At 37.2% G+C, this 13,201-nt stretch overlaps 1 protein-coding gene across 1 annotated transcript in view; it reads left to right on the top strand.

Annotated features, from left to right (window-relative positions):
• Positions 1 to 13,201, top strand: part of COL24A1 (collagen type XXIV alpha 1 chain) — a 125,307-nt gene that overhangs the window by 104,183 nt on the left and 7,923 nt on the right. The window contains exons 44-53 of the mRNA XM_040073273.1: positions 651 to 704; positions 809 to 862; positions 2,955 to 3,008; positions 4,661 to 4,768; positions 6,536 to 6,643; positions 8,154 to 8,261; positions 8,349 to 8,402; positions 8,698 to 8,760; positions 9,897 to 9,950; positions 11,508 to 11,543. Of these exons, the coding sequence (XP_039929207.1) occupies positions 651 to 704; positions 809 to 862; positions 2,955 to 3,008; positions 4,661 to 4,768; positions 6,536 to 6,643; positions 8,154 to 8,261; positions 8,349 to 8,402; positions 8,698 to 8,760; positions 9,897 to 9,950; positions 11,508 to 11,543 (693 nt within the window). The remainder of the gene's footprint in view (positions 1 to 650; positions 705 to 808; positions 863 to 2,954; positions 3,009 to 4,660; positions 4,769 to 6,535; positions 6,644 to 8,153; positions 8,262 to 8,348; positions 8,403 to 8,697; positions 8,761 to 9,896; positions 9,951 to 11,507; positions 11,544 to 13,201) is intronic.

The raw sequence follows: 13,201 nt of genomic DNA, 5'->3' as shown, positions 1-13,201 counted from the left end.
GCACCAGAACAGGCTGCCCAGAGAGGTTGTGGAGTCTCTGTCTGTGGAAATACTGAAAACTTGACTAGACATAGTCTTGGACAATCATTTCTAGCTGCCCTTGCTTGGGAAAGTGGGTTCCATAAGCGAACTCAAAACGTCACTTTTAACCTAAGCAGTTCTGTGTTTCTGCAATAGTGTATTAATTGACATTTTTCTCTGAATTTTAAGCACTACTTATTGTAAATCTAATCCTAATAATTATTCATGAATTATACTCAGTCCTTCAGCACATAAAAATTGGATGGTAACTCACGGTTATCACTGATGCAGTTTGCTGAAATACAAGAGAGACGGTCCTTGATGTGGAATATCCAAGTTGTGCAGTAATACACACAGATATAGTAATAAATGAATGAACCAAATCTAGGCTTACAGAAGTGCAGAAATGTCTAAACAATATGTAATTCCCACTTGCAGCTTGAAGTAGAGAATAAAAGCTCTGTAGAGTTTGATCTTGGAGATCTGACCATGCTTTATCTCTGTCGTGTCAATGAATCTGGGTCCATCTGGCACCTTCCAGGATGGGCTTTACAAGGAACTCTGTCGCTCACTGAGCATGGCAGCCTGAGTTACCTGTATTGCAATATGTTGTATTTTCTCCTTCCCAGGGTCATATAGGTCTTCCAGGGCTTAGAGGAGCTATTGGACAACAAGGGCCTCCAGTAAGTGTTTCAAACAAGTGAGATTTCTCTATTGACTGTTGAAAATGTTTTCATTTGCATTCAAATTATTCTTATCATTTATTTAATGTATATTCTTTTCAAAGGGAGAGCCAGGTGAATTGGGAGAACATGGACCAAAAGGAGAAAGAGGTTCAGAAGTAAGTAGAAAAAAAGTGAAAACCAAAACTTCACTTAGTTGGAATTTGTAGGATTTTGTTGTTCACTTGCTATCCTTGGAAAACTGTTCCATAAGGCTAAAACTGAGTTTTAGGTTTTCTTTTCATACCTGCAGGGACAAAAACTCCAAAATCATAGAATAGAACATTGCATAATGATCTTGGTTAGTAAATATGTGTTATTTGATAGGTAAGTAGTTTTGCTTTGGAGTGATATCAAGCATTATGAGAGGCTCTTTTGGAAACATTTGAGTGATATTTAATTATCCCCTGAAAGCAGAGTTTCTTGTGGCAAAGTAGCTCTAGAGGCCAACTAAGATTTTGCTTCTCTGACCTGTAAATTAAGCCTCCTGGTACTGCACTGCACTGAGTTTTCAGAGGCCAGGGAATATGGAATTTGCTACAGAACACTAGAGCAATAGTGACAGAGCAAGTCATGATAAAGATCAAAGAACAAGTTTTTGTCTTTAGAAATACTAGTTTGTCTTGGTGATGTATTGAAAATTGCCCAAAGTGTTCATGTTCTCCCATGGACTGAATGTCATTGGCTTTTGAGATGTCAACAGATTTAGGCTAAAAGATTTCTTAAAATACCAATTACCATTGCAATTTAAATGAGATATTTTGTCTGAGAAGTTCCATAAAGCAACTCCGTTAGAGTTTCAAAATTTTGTCGATAACTACAAGAATCTGTAGCAGACTAGAACTGGGGAGCGACAGAAAGGAAACGTTATGTGAAGACACTGTCATTGTGTACTCTAGCTGTGAACTGGATATATTGCTTCTGACAAACTACTCACATCCCAGGACAAAATTAGCAATACGTCTTGGAGAACGTTTTCTTTGTCTCACAAATGCTCCTCAGATCAATAGTGCCATTTACAAATGTGAAACCAATATCCAGCATGGAGCAACCCATAAGAGCTTAAAGATTTCCACAAAAATGCTAGTAGTGGGAACATTAATATAGTCTTAACTCCAGTGGCATTACTGGCACTAATCCCATAAACTGCAATGGTGAATCATCTGGGTTTACTTCATATGCATCCAGAAATCTTCATGGAAAAAATATAAGTTATTTGAATATGCACATTCCAGTTTTAATTGGTGGACTTTTTAATGCTATTCTTAACAAAAAAAGGTGTTAAACTGAGAATAGAACAACATTTTGCTGGTTTCATCATATTTATATAATTATAAAGCATTTATAATAACCCAAGCCTTTTCGCTTTATTGCATGTTGTGTCCTACTGAATCATGGTAGTTATAGCATAACTTTTGCTTTAAGAAGTGTGTTCGACATAATTAGTCTGGAAAATTTTGGAAATTTTTTTCTACTTGTTTTGTGCTAACAAGTGTTATTCTTGTCCCTGTTCCACAGAAGCTGCATCTTTTAGATGGATAAAATTAATGCTATAAAACTTTGTATTCTGTGAGGACTATTCTGTAACAAAATTCTGTGAGAATCTTTTGACCCCTTCTGAGCTTTTCTTCCTTGGTGCATGACCTCCAGTGTCACTAAACCACTTAAAAGAGTGTTATCTGCTCAGTATCTCTCAGCTTTCTAAGACTACTAATTTCTAGATCAGTCAAAATTTAAAAAAAAAAAAAAAAAAAAAAAAAAAAAAAAAAAAAAAAAGTCTGGTTTTAAGCAAATTTATATCTTCTGTGTAGATCTTAGATAAAAACAAATGTTCACATCTGTGATGTGTGGTACTGTTGGTGCATTTACATTGCCTACTTTTCATGACTTCCCTTTTGAAGAGGACAGGAAGTGCTGTAAAACTGTACTTCCTCACAGAGGGATGGCTGATACAGGAGGAATTGCCAGATTCATGATGAAAAACCTTTTATGCTTATTGTTGGAAAAATTTTAAAACCTGATTTCACAAAAAGGAAAAACATGCACAATCCTGCCAAAATTGAAAAACCTTCTGCTGTCTCCTGAAATGTGAATAACCTGGTCCAAAGCCAGGCAATGTGAACGTGAATACTAGAGGGGAACAATCCTCAGCTCTTCTTAGGGGATTGAGTTTAAGGCATTTGTCAGCTCACAAGTATTTGTAACTTCTAGGGACCCACAGGAAAGAAAGGAGCAGCAGGTCAAGCAGGCAAAGCTGGAATTCCTGTAAGTAACAAAATTCTACAGCCTGTCTTCAGATTATAAAACTAAGAAAATAGTAACTAATAAAACCAAAACTGAATCATGCCAGGGGTACCAGAAGGTCCTGTGTTAATTCTAAAAGACCTTCTTATCATCCAGGAAGTGTAAAGGAGCCCCTGTCATTTTTGACTATTCATAATTTTTGAAAATTTGTTAAATTATACTGAATTATATTCACTTAGCATATGGAAGTGACATGCAACTAACAACAAGCTCCTTACCACTTGTGAAGTTATTTAATTAGATCATTTTTGCAGTCCATTTGGAAGTTATCACTTTATATTGTACAGAACTGTACTTGTGCTCACTTCTGACCCCATCAGTTCTTTGATCCGCTGCAGCCTACAGAAGCTTGGATCCACATGTCCGTGATAGATACATGTGGTAAATGACTTGAGGTTTATTTATTTCTCTTGCTTGCCCTGAGCTGAAATTTTTAATGTTTCTTCTTAAGTTACTGAAGAGGAGCTGACTTGCATGTTCTTTTCTCTGAGGGAGAAAACAGAGCAGGAAGCAGTAGGTGTTCTGTAAACATAACGAAGAACAAAATGCATCAAGGTTATTTTGGTCCCCTAATAAATAATGCCACACAAGCACATATTGTAAATAACTTTTACTACCTCACATCAAAACATTGTCAGTAACTGGAGAAATGCAGCTGTTGCACACAGCTTGTACCTGCTGGGCAGAGTGCAAGAGGAGCCTTTTGAAGGCAAGGAACTGTGTGCCCTTTGCAAATACTCAGAATATTCTTTAGGAGGACTGCAGGGATCATTCAGCAGGCAAAGGAAAAGAAGGAAAGCAAAACATACAGAGAATTGAAGAGAAGGCAGTAAAACTAGAACTTGAGGAAGTTTCAAAGCACACCCCAAATGAAGATACTTAAGCAGCCAGAAGTTAGCAATAAAATTAGGATGGCGTGCTTCTTATATCCTATATAGCTGGTGTTACTTATACTTTTTTTTAGACAAAATGTGTTGTAGTTAGAACATCTTACGTTTCTGAGGAAAGGCATTTATAGAGAGATTAGTGCAGAACTCCAAGCTTTTTAAGACAGTGTATGTCAGTCTAAAGGGAAATAATTTTAAGGAAATTAATCAATGTTCCTCTCTTGGATGTAACATGAGACATTTTGGTGCAAGTATAGCAACAGTTATCACAAACTTGCCGTATTATAAATTTGTATTTTTGATATGTTCAAAAAACCATATGAACAGCATTAATTTGTGAAAGTTCAGTACTGAGCATTTAGTAAAATAAAGGCTGAAAAGGCATAAGGTTGAGTTTTTCTCAGGGATAAATAGATATTTTTATCAGGTTTTCTCACTTCAGTTTAAGAATTGACGCTCTCAGGAATCTTCTGGGCCTGGCACACAAAGGGGTCAGTCCCATGATTTCAGCTGAAGTTGCTCAGATCCCATGACAGAGCAGGTCTAAGGTTAAACCAGTAGAATTCTAAACCAAACATGCTAACTCAGAGCTCCCTCTGTGACCATTCATATCACTGGGTCTGCTGCTATGTAGGGCTTAGGAAATGCTGTGACTGAAGTCTAGTTATGAGAGGGTGAAGATGAAGAGAGCCAACAGTGCAATATTTGATTTGAACTTTTTTCAAGGGAAAACCAGGGCCACCAGGGCAGAAAGGAGCAGCTGGGTACCCTGGACCAGAAGGCATTCCTGGGAACCCTGGCAAGACTGGGCTGTCAGGGGAGCCTGGCCCTAAGGTAAGTTGCTTTCCACATTTCCTCTACGTCATTTTGCATTAGAGATTTTCCAGGATTAAGGTATTTAAAAAGAAAAGGCCATTCTCAGTTCCCTGAGTATCTTAAAAATTAAACCATTTTTTTGTTTGTTTTCTTTCTCTTTTGCTCCTGATAATCCAGCCAAGATACAAAGTTAGCATAAGGGAAGTGTGCAGTAAAAACAGTTTAACTGGTATGGGACAGCAGTAACTACAGCTATGTGAAAGTCATTTCTTAGAGAGGCTTCACAATTCTGTTCCTGAAAATGAGCCTAACTGAGATTATTTCCTCTTAGAGTCTGAGATAATCTCACATTTTCCTTATCAACTTCGTACTTGTGACCTATGTCTCTCTACCTAAATAATTATGAAGCTTTGTCCAAAACCAGTGAAATAAGAATATCAGGTATGTGAGGTATCTAAGAGCACTCTTGGAAATGGGTTTCTTGTTTGACTGTTCTTTGCTGTGGGCCAAAGGTGGTGACCTGCTGCCTTTGGGAGCAGTGAGACAGCTCTTTGATTAGTCCCTCCAGAGAGGGGGAGAAGGTTCCTTGAGTAGTTCTCATCACTGAAAGTCTGATCACTTTGATTTCCAGTATGAATTTCTCAGTAGTTCTACACAGATGGACCAGTAATTGTTATTAAAGATTGCCAAGTTAGATTTGGCATTAGGAATTAGTCAAGATGCTGGACAAGGCACTGTTGTTTCAGGTATAAATTGCCAATCTCATTGAACAAAGAGAAAATTAAACAAGTTACCCGTAGGGGGCAGGTGCACCCTACTCAAGCCTCTCCAATCTCAGGTCATGAACTTCTTCGGAGTCCTTAAAATTCTTTGGAGCTGGATTTAGGAAATCACCTCAAAGAATTTTTACATCTTTTGCCTTTCCACTGAAAATGTCATACAATCACCATAAAGACAACTCCATTACCCCATTACAGTTTGTAATAAAGGGAGGCTTATAACTTATTTTTGCCACGATGAATAAAAAGAGCAGAACTTTTGCTCTGTAAGTTTATCAGACCATTAATCTATAAGCCACATCACCATAATCAGAAGTCCAGAAAATCACTTTTAATAAAAAAAAATCTGTTTTATACAGCCCTTTGATTCCTATGAGTGCTTAACTGAATGTCATAGGAAATAAGGAAGATTTACATATGCTTGTATTTCTATTAAGTTACATCAGAGATCATTTGTATGGTATCAAATTTCCATTTTGTATTTTTTAATGTGTCAAAAGTTGCTTAACTCTATGTACTCACTAACATATTTTTTCATTTAAAATAGTTGCTTTTGTTGATAGGTTGATGTTCTCATGCATTTTCACAGCAAATGCTCTTTCTTCATCTGATAATGTTATTTTGTGTGAATCTTTACAGAGTGTACACAGCCGTACTAGTATTACCAATTGCCTGATCCTTATAAACAAACATGTGGAAATTTGAAAATTTCTTTGGGAAGGTAGTCTCATTCTGTTTCATATGGAGTTACTTCTTCTAGAAAAAATGAATACTGTGAAGTTCAAACAATTTTCAGCCTTTTATTTCTGGAATATTAGCAGGAATCCATGTGATACTGCTGATCATTGTCTTTCTATTTATTTTGATTCACTATCATTGTGTGTTCATATATACAGGAAGTATTAAGTGGTTTTGACTGATTTTATGTTATTTGCCTGTTTCAGCATACAATGAAAAAACATGCTTGGCTGTTCTACTTGTAAACCATTACTTTCCATTTGTTAAGGGCAATAAAGGAAGCTCAGGCTTACCGGGTCTAGCAGGTTATCCTGGAGCTCGAGGTCCCAGGGGATTGCCTGGAATGCCAGGGCCCATGGGAGCACCTGGACCTAAGGTAGGTGCATACATGGGAGCTGGTTGTTAAAGTAGTTTTGCTGATAATGCTTATTCTTCATGCTGCATTTGGTGGCTGTGGAACCATCATTTTACTATTAATCATGTGAGTAACACACATCAAGTCTTATTGGAAGGGTAAGATTACAAGTTGTAATTACAAGTTGTTTACCGCATTTCCATAAACTGTAATTTGAAAATAGAGATCTCATCCATCTAAATGCTATTCCCAACTCCAGAAGCCATGAAAACACTTTGTGTTTACTCACTCCTGCTTCAAGGTCAGATGTTTCCTAGCTTCTATTTCTAAATTTCTGTAGCTACTAGAACAGTTAGTGTGATTTAAATACCTAAGCAATCTAGTAGCAGAGTATTGTCTTAACTTCAAGCTTAAGTCCCAGATTTGGGGGCTAATAATTGTATCTGGGATGTCCATTTATCACAGGACTTAAATTGTTTTTGCTCAGCCCTTTCAGAAAGAAAGAAATCTGAGTGTGCTCCATTTTCCAGGCAGTTCCAGGTACCTTATATCAGCATATCCTCATATTAATTAGACTCATTTAAGTTTTAAAACAAGCAAACAATGGAAACATTACAAATAATTTTCTTCATTCAGAATAGAAGTTTTTATCTAAAATCATGATTTTTTAATCTAATCTCATTATCTTTGTAAGATTTTATTGGCGAGCCATTCTTTGAAACCTTGAGTTATTTCGAAACTGGAAATACTGTCTTTGTTATAATTTCATGAATATATTTTAGTGTAATCTGTATTCATTATTTGCAGTGTTTATTGTCAGTTCCTCCATTCTGAATTTTAGTACTTTGCCTAGACATTGAGCTGTAGGAGGTGGTTCCTGCTCAGAAGCACTTGCAGTCTGACAAAGGCAAGGAATAGATGAGTTGAGGGAAAACTGTTGCTGCATATGATACAGAATAAGCCTTAATAAAGCACATACTGACTCAAGGCAAATGACACAAAGGTAAAACCTGGGAAAGAGCAGAAGCACAAAGCATAAAATCTGTATATTCACAGCCTTTATTGCACTCCAGTGACCTCCTGAGCTAGACATGTCTTTTGTGTATTCGATATCCCTCAAAAGATTTCTCATGCAGGAACTTGTCTAGTTTCCATTTGAATCAATGTAGATTTTTAGTCTAAGAGCAGGGAGTTTAACAAGTACACTATGTCTTGTTCAGAGGATTATTTTTCAAATTTACTTTTAACCTGTCTGTATTTCATTTTGTGGATTTTACTGCTTATGCTGGGAGATACCATACTAGAATTGATCCAACATGTATGGGTTTTGTGTTTCCAATTCAAGGAGCAGTCAAGTCATGTTTGCACTTTTTAGTTTATGTTTAATTATTTTCCTGAGGGAAATAAAAGAAATGGAATAAGTTCTATTTCTTAAGGAGAAAGCATGTTCCATGCTTCTGACAGGAAACCTGTATTTACATCTGTAACTTCCATAATTGTAATAGAAGATATATTTTCTTCTTACTGACAGGGTGAGAAAGGGCTTCTAGGTCACCCAGGAAAGCGAGGCAAAAGAGGACTTCCAGGATCACAAGGTGACCAAGGAGCAGCAGGAGACAGTGGACTGAAAGGACAGATTGTATGTAATCACAGTGGTTGATGTAAAACAAGTAGTCCAAGAGCTAGCAACGTGAACGAATGGTAAGGATGTCTGCTCCTATTACAGGGAGAAGATGGAGATCAAGGTTTAATGGGGTTTCAAGGATTCCCAGGTCCAAAAGTATGTGCTTGTTCTTTTCTCTTAGATTGTAAGCTATTTACAGAGTGAGAACATTATGAAAGCATAGAATTAATCAGCTTTAACACTAATTTATTCAAAATATCTGAGAACTGTTGGAACATGGTAGGCAGAACTGTGTACTCCCTGTCTAAGGACAAACATTCTGGCTCAGTGCACTTGGTATTTTCACTGTTACTGCTCTTAGAAATTATCTTCCTTTCACTGATTACAAGAATTTGAAACAAGTGGGTAGTTAATGTCCATGTTTGATTAAATTGTTCCTTTGCATTTTCAGGGTCCTGCAGGGGACATTGGCTTAGTTGGAATTCTGGGCCCGAAAGGTCCAACAGGCCAAGCTGTAAGTGCTTCACTGCATGGAAGAGATTGTGTAGGATAATTTTTGTGGCACACGTTTTTAACTTAGAGAATAAACTATTTTATTATTAACAGGACCAGAAGCCTCTAACCAAACCTTTCTGTCTGAGTCTAGATTCCCTTTGCTTGTACTGCAACACTGCTCTGGTTGCATCACGCTGACAGACAGACAGAGCTGGGCCCTTAATCTTGAAAGAAAAAAGCAAGCTCTGCTGACTAAGTGTGGAACTCTTGCAGTAATCTTATGACTTTGTATTTCTTTATCTATTGGAGTTGAACATTCTTCTTACTGGCAAAACTGCTGATTGTGTAACTATGTTTTACAGAAAAAAAAAAAGGATCAAACTTGGCCTGCAGCAAGACACAGTGGTGCTCAGGCATTATTGATCAATAGGTGGTCTTTTTTTTTAAGGAACATTTTGTTTTTATCTAAAATGTTCCAAACCTTCATTCTTCATGACATTCTGCTTCGCTACTCACCAAAAAAACGTGGAAACATCTTTAGCATTTTGTGCATCCAGTGTGGCATCAAGTGTGAAAGGTTGAAGCATGGGAGGCCTTACTACACTATGTTCTCTCACTGCTGCCTTTCAGAACATCACAGAACCACATTTGTTCAGTTAACCAGATGCAGAGCAGCAGCTTTAGGGGACTGTTCTAATAGCTACTTTATTTTTCTAAACATTCCTATCTGAGATAAACACTGGACATGAGCAGTTTGCTCTAAATGAAATGGATCTGAAAGTGGCATTTTAGCAGCACTTACTGGCAGCCTTACAAGAATCCTTGTGGGCAGTAATATAGCTCAAGATAGAGTTGGTTGTAGCTCAATAACTATGTCATCTTTTGTGATCAAAGTACTTAAATTTCCACTGTTCTTAGTGCATCAGTTTTCACATTAAAGAATGTGTGGGGGCTTTCCAAGCACAACTATTACAAATTAATAAAACACTTACCTTACTATTTTGTTATGTGCACTCAATATTTAGAGAGTATCACCATGATCTTTTGGATATTTGACAGGTCTGTGTGCTGGGCAACTTTAAACCAGAACATGTCACGAGCATTTTCTTTTTTTTGGAAACATGGTGAACTAATAAATTCTTTGCTTGTTTACAGGGATATATTGGCCCTGTTGGTCAAGAAGGCATAGCAGGCCCAACTGGCAGACCTGTAAGTTTCCCTTTACTTGTGCATAATTCATTTATTTTACTACTCTCTTGTTTAATCATCTTGTTTTTCAACTAGCAACCTTCTTATTTTTCTGTTTGCAAATAGCAACTAAAAGGACCTTCCTTGTTATACCGTGCTGGTAAGTTAATGTATATGACTCCAGCATCTGTACTACAAACAAGAAAAAAATGACAAAAAACAGCAACAAAAAAGTAATTGCACTGGCCTTCTGCCTAAGTACGGCATGCAGAGGGTATGTGTACGGGGCACTGGGCCAGTCCAGGTGTAAAACAGCACCTTGGATATTCTTTCTCAGCCTTTGGTCTGAGATACATCTAGAGAGTATCCCCACTCAGTTTCAGTATAGTTTATTTTTTATTTCCTGTGGGCTGCACTGGGAAGAGTGCCCCTCTAGACACTCTGGGAGTGCCTATGAGCTCTTGTAAGGCTGTTCCAGGTGCTGATGAGGTCCCTGTTACAACTCAAACATCATTGTGGCCTCTCTGACAACTTTTAATGCAGCCCAGGTTCCCTGCACTGGGGGAGCTCTGCCTTCATCCCCGTTTCCATCTCGTCACACTCATGGTACCAGAGCCAGATTTGTTTTGCAAGAGAGCCCTGTGGCTCATGTCTCCAGACCACCCAACCATGTAAGGCAGTTTTAGAAGCTCTTTGTACCATGAAGATTCCTCTGCCTGATCAAGTAGACTCGGAGTAAATGAGAATGTCTAAAAATCAAAATAATCATAAAAAATAGTAAATATACAATAAAAGTAATAAATGCAAATATTTGCAAGTGAAATAGAAAGAAGGGGAATGTCTCTTCTATAATTCTTTCCACTTGTTGGAAAAATCAGTACTATGTCTTGCTCCATTTTTTTTAATTGAACTGAGGAGAAAAACTTTACAGTTGTGTGCATTTGTATGATGGCTTTTAATAGGCTTCATATTGAATGTAAAAGTTTGCCATTATCATCAAGAAAGCATTTTAGTTGAAGATTACTTCTATGTGTTATGAAATACAGCCATCAAGATGCAAAATTTTTCCAGAGAATAATTTTAAGATTGTTGCCATCCTTTGGAACACAATTTAAGTGGAAAACCAGCCAAAAATAGGGACAGAAAAATGGTGTCGAATCTGATTATGAGAGTAGAACTAATAACATCATAAAAACATATATGTGGTGAATGGATTTCCTCAGTGATGCAGAGTATTGAGTTTTGATCTCTAGAGATGGTGAAGCACTGATGTATTGCATTGGATGAAATTGTGGAGAACGCAGCTGATCAACAGACAACACAGTTAAAATTACTGAGAGAAAACACACTTGCAAGCTGAAAGAACACAGCTTTCCACGTAGAGGAATTACAAGATGTGTTCAACTAATTTAATTTTCTAGTAGTACAGGAAAATTAAACCCCCAGAGCTGTAAATACTTCCACAGATGAGACTGGACTTTGCATGTGAGCAGCATAATTCTCATGGATATTAATCTGCTTATTTCAGTCCTAGGCAACTGGAAAGCATATCGGATTAACAGCTGCTCTTTCTTACAGGGACCAAGAGGTGAAAAGGGCATGAGGGGTGAAATGGTAAGATGAAACAACTTTTGTGCTTTCATTCTTTGGGCTGTGTAAAATCTATTGCTGTGTTACGCTGAATGTACTCAGGCGTGCTCTGAATGCCAGGCAGTCGGGTTGTACTCCTGGAAGGCACTGCCCAAGAAAGCTGGTAGCCTGTGTTAGAAGTCTGACCCTCTTGTTCAAGTTGACTTATGCAGATATGCCCAGGGGCTGTGAGCTGCTGGGCCCTATGGCCTCTGGTCATCCAGCAGTCACATACTGCAAATCTGTCCATGTTCAGATCTAAAAGGAAAATCTTGTGTCACATTTGTTGTAAAAGATCTAGTGCCCTACAGCATGCACATGTTCATAGCCCTCTGTCTTCTTGTCTAGAAAGGGAGAAGCTCAGGAGAAGCCTAGAACTTTGGGTGGGTGTCCAGGCAGTGTATTCCCACTATAGGAACTACCAGCAGCACTGATGGGTTATGAATTTGTTTCAGCAAGAGTCATTGTATATTCGTGAATATTGGGTTTAATATTAAATTTGTGTTAGAGCCAGTAAGGTCTCCAATTAATTATGGCTATATGAAAAGTAATTAAGTTATCATATTTACAGCAAATATGAACACAAAATTGGTAACTATAATACCTTCTATGACAGATGTATAATTAGTTCCTTTTCTAGTAACAAGCAGATGTGATATTTTCCCTGTTTCTCTTACCCTGCCTTTCACCCCATCTCACTTAAAATTTAGTTTCACTTATTGTGTTTTGCTTTTAGCAGCCACCTCCAAAAAATCCAATCAAACTGCCTTGTAAAAGTTTTGAAAAATAAATCTGAAATATTCAAAACATATTCAAGATCTAGTGCTTGGAATGAAGCTTCTTGTCTGTGTCTTGGAGAACTCTCCTCTTTGATTCTAATGCTCTTGAAGCAATTGCTATCTCAGAAAAAGAGGAAAACTAGTTTCTCAATTTGCTGCTATCCATCTTAGCTATCTTTTTCTACTGTTTATTCATAAGAATTGTTATGACAGCATAGAGCTAAAACTGCTGACACTTAAAAAAAAAATCAAAAAATAGTCCTAAAAAAAAATCCGAAGTGGTGAACAAGAAACATCTGTTTCCATTATTGGTGCTGGTGTTTAAGAAGTTATTTCCTAAATAAGTTCTTGAATTCATCAAAATGAGTTAATCTAGTAAGGCTGTCTCCAGAAGAAGAATGTTTAATTTTAAATCATATACAGTGGCATTACTTTCCCCCAAGAAAGGGATTTATTTCCAACTGCTTTCATATACAAAGGAGACCAAACTTTTTTCATCCAACTGTGTATTCTGAGCTTTAATTTATACATTTAAAATTTATATTGGCATTCTTCCTAGAATCACATAGATTTTAACCTTTTTGTAGTATATTCAGTTATATTTTTTAGTCTGTCAGGATTACACAGTTCATTACTAGAAAGAAATGTCCTTTTATCCCCAGAAAAACACGGAATGTAAAATCATGTCTTCTTATTGAGGCCAGCAGCGAAGCACACATTCTTTGTTAAAAATACTCTCTTCAAGAATTTAAAAATTCTTAGAAAATATGAATGTCCTTGGGATGGCTCATGCTTTCAAAGTTAAGCATATGTACCATTATATGTACTATTATATGTAAAATCAGGGCCTCTTAGCGTTAGTAA

Source organism: Hirundo rustica, chromosome 9 (genome assembly GCF_015227805.2).
Source record: "Hirundo rustica isolate bHirRus1 chromosome 9, bHirRus1.pri.v3, whole genome shotgun sequence".
Lineage (NCBI taxonomy): Eukaryota > Metazoa > Chordata > Aves > Passeriformes > Hirundinidae > Hirundo > Hirundo rustica.
Note: the sequence above shows the minus strand (reverse complement) of the source record. Positions and strands in the feature narration are given on the sequence as shown.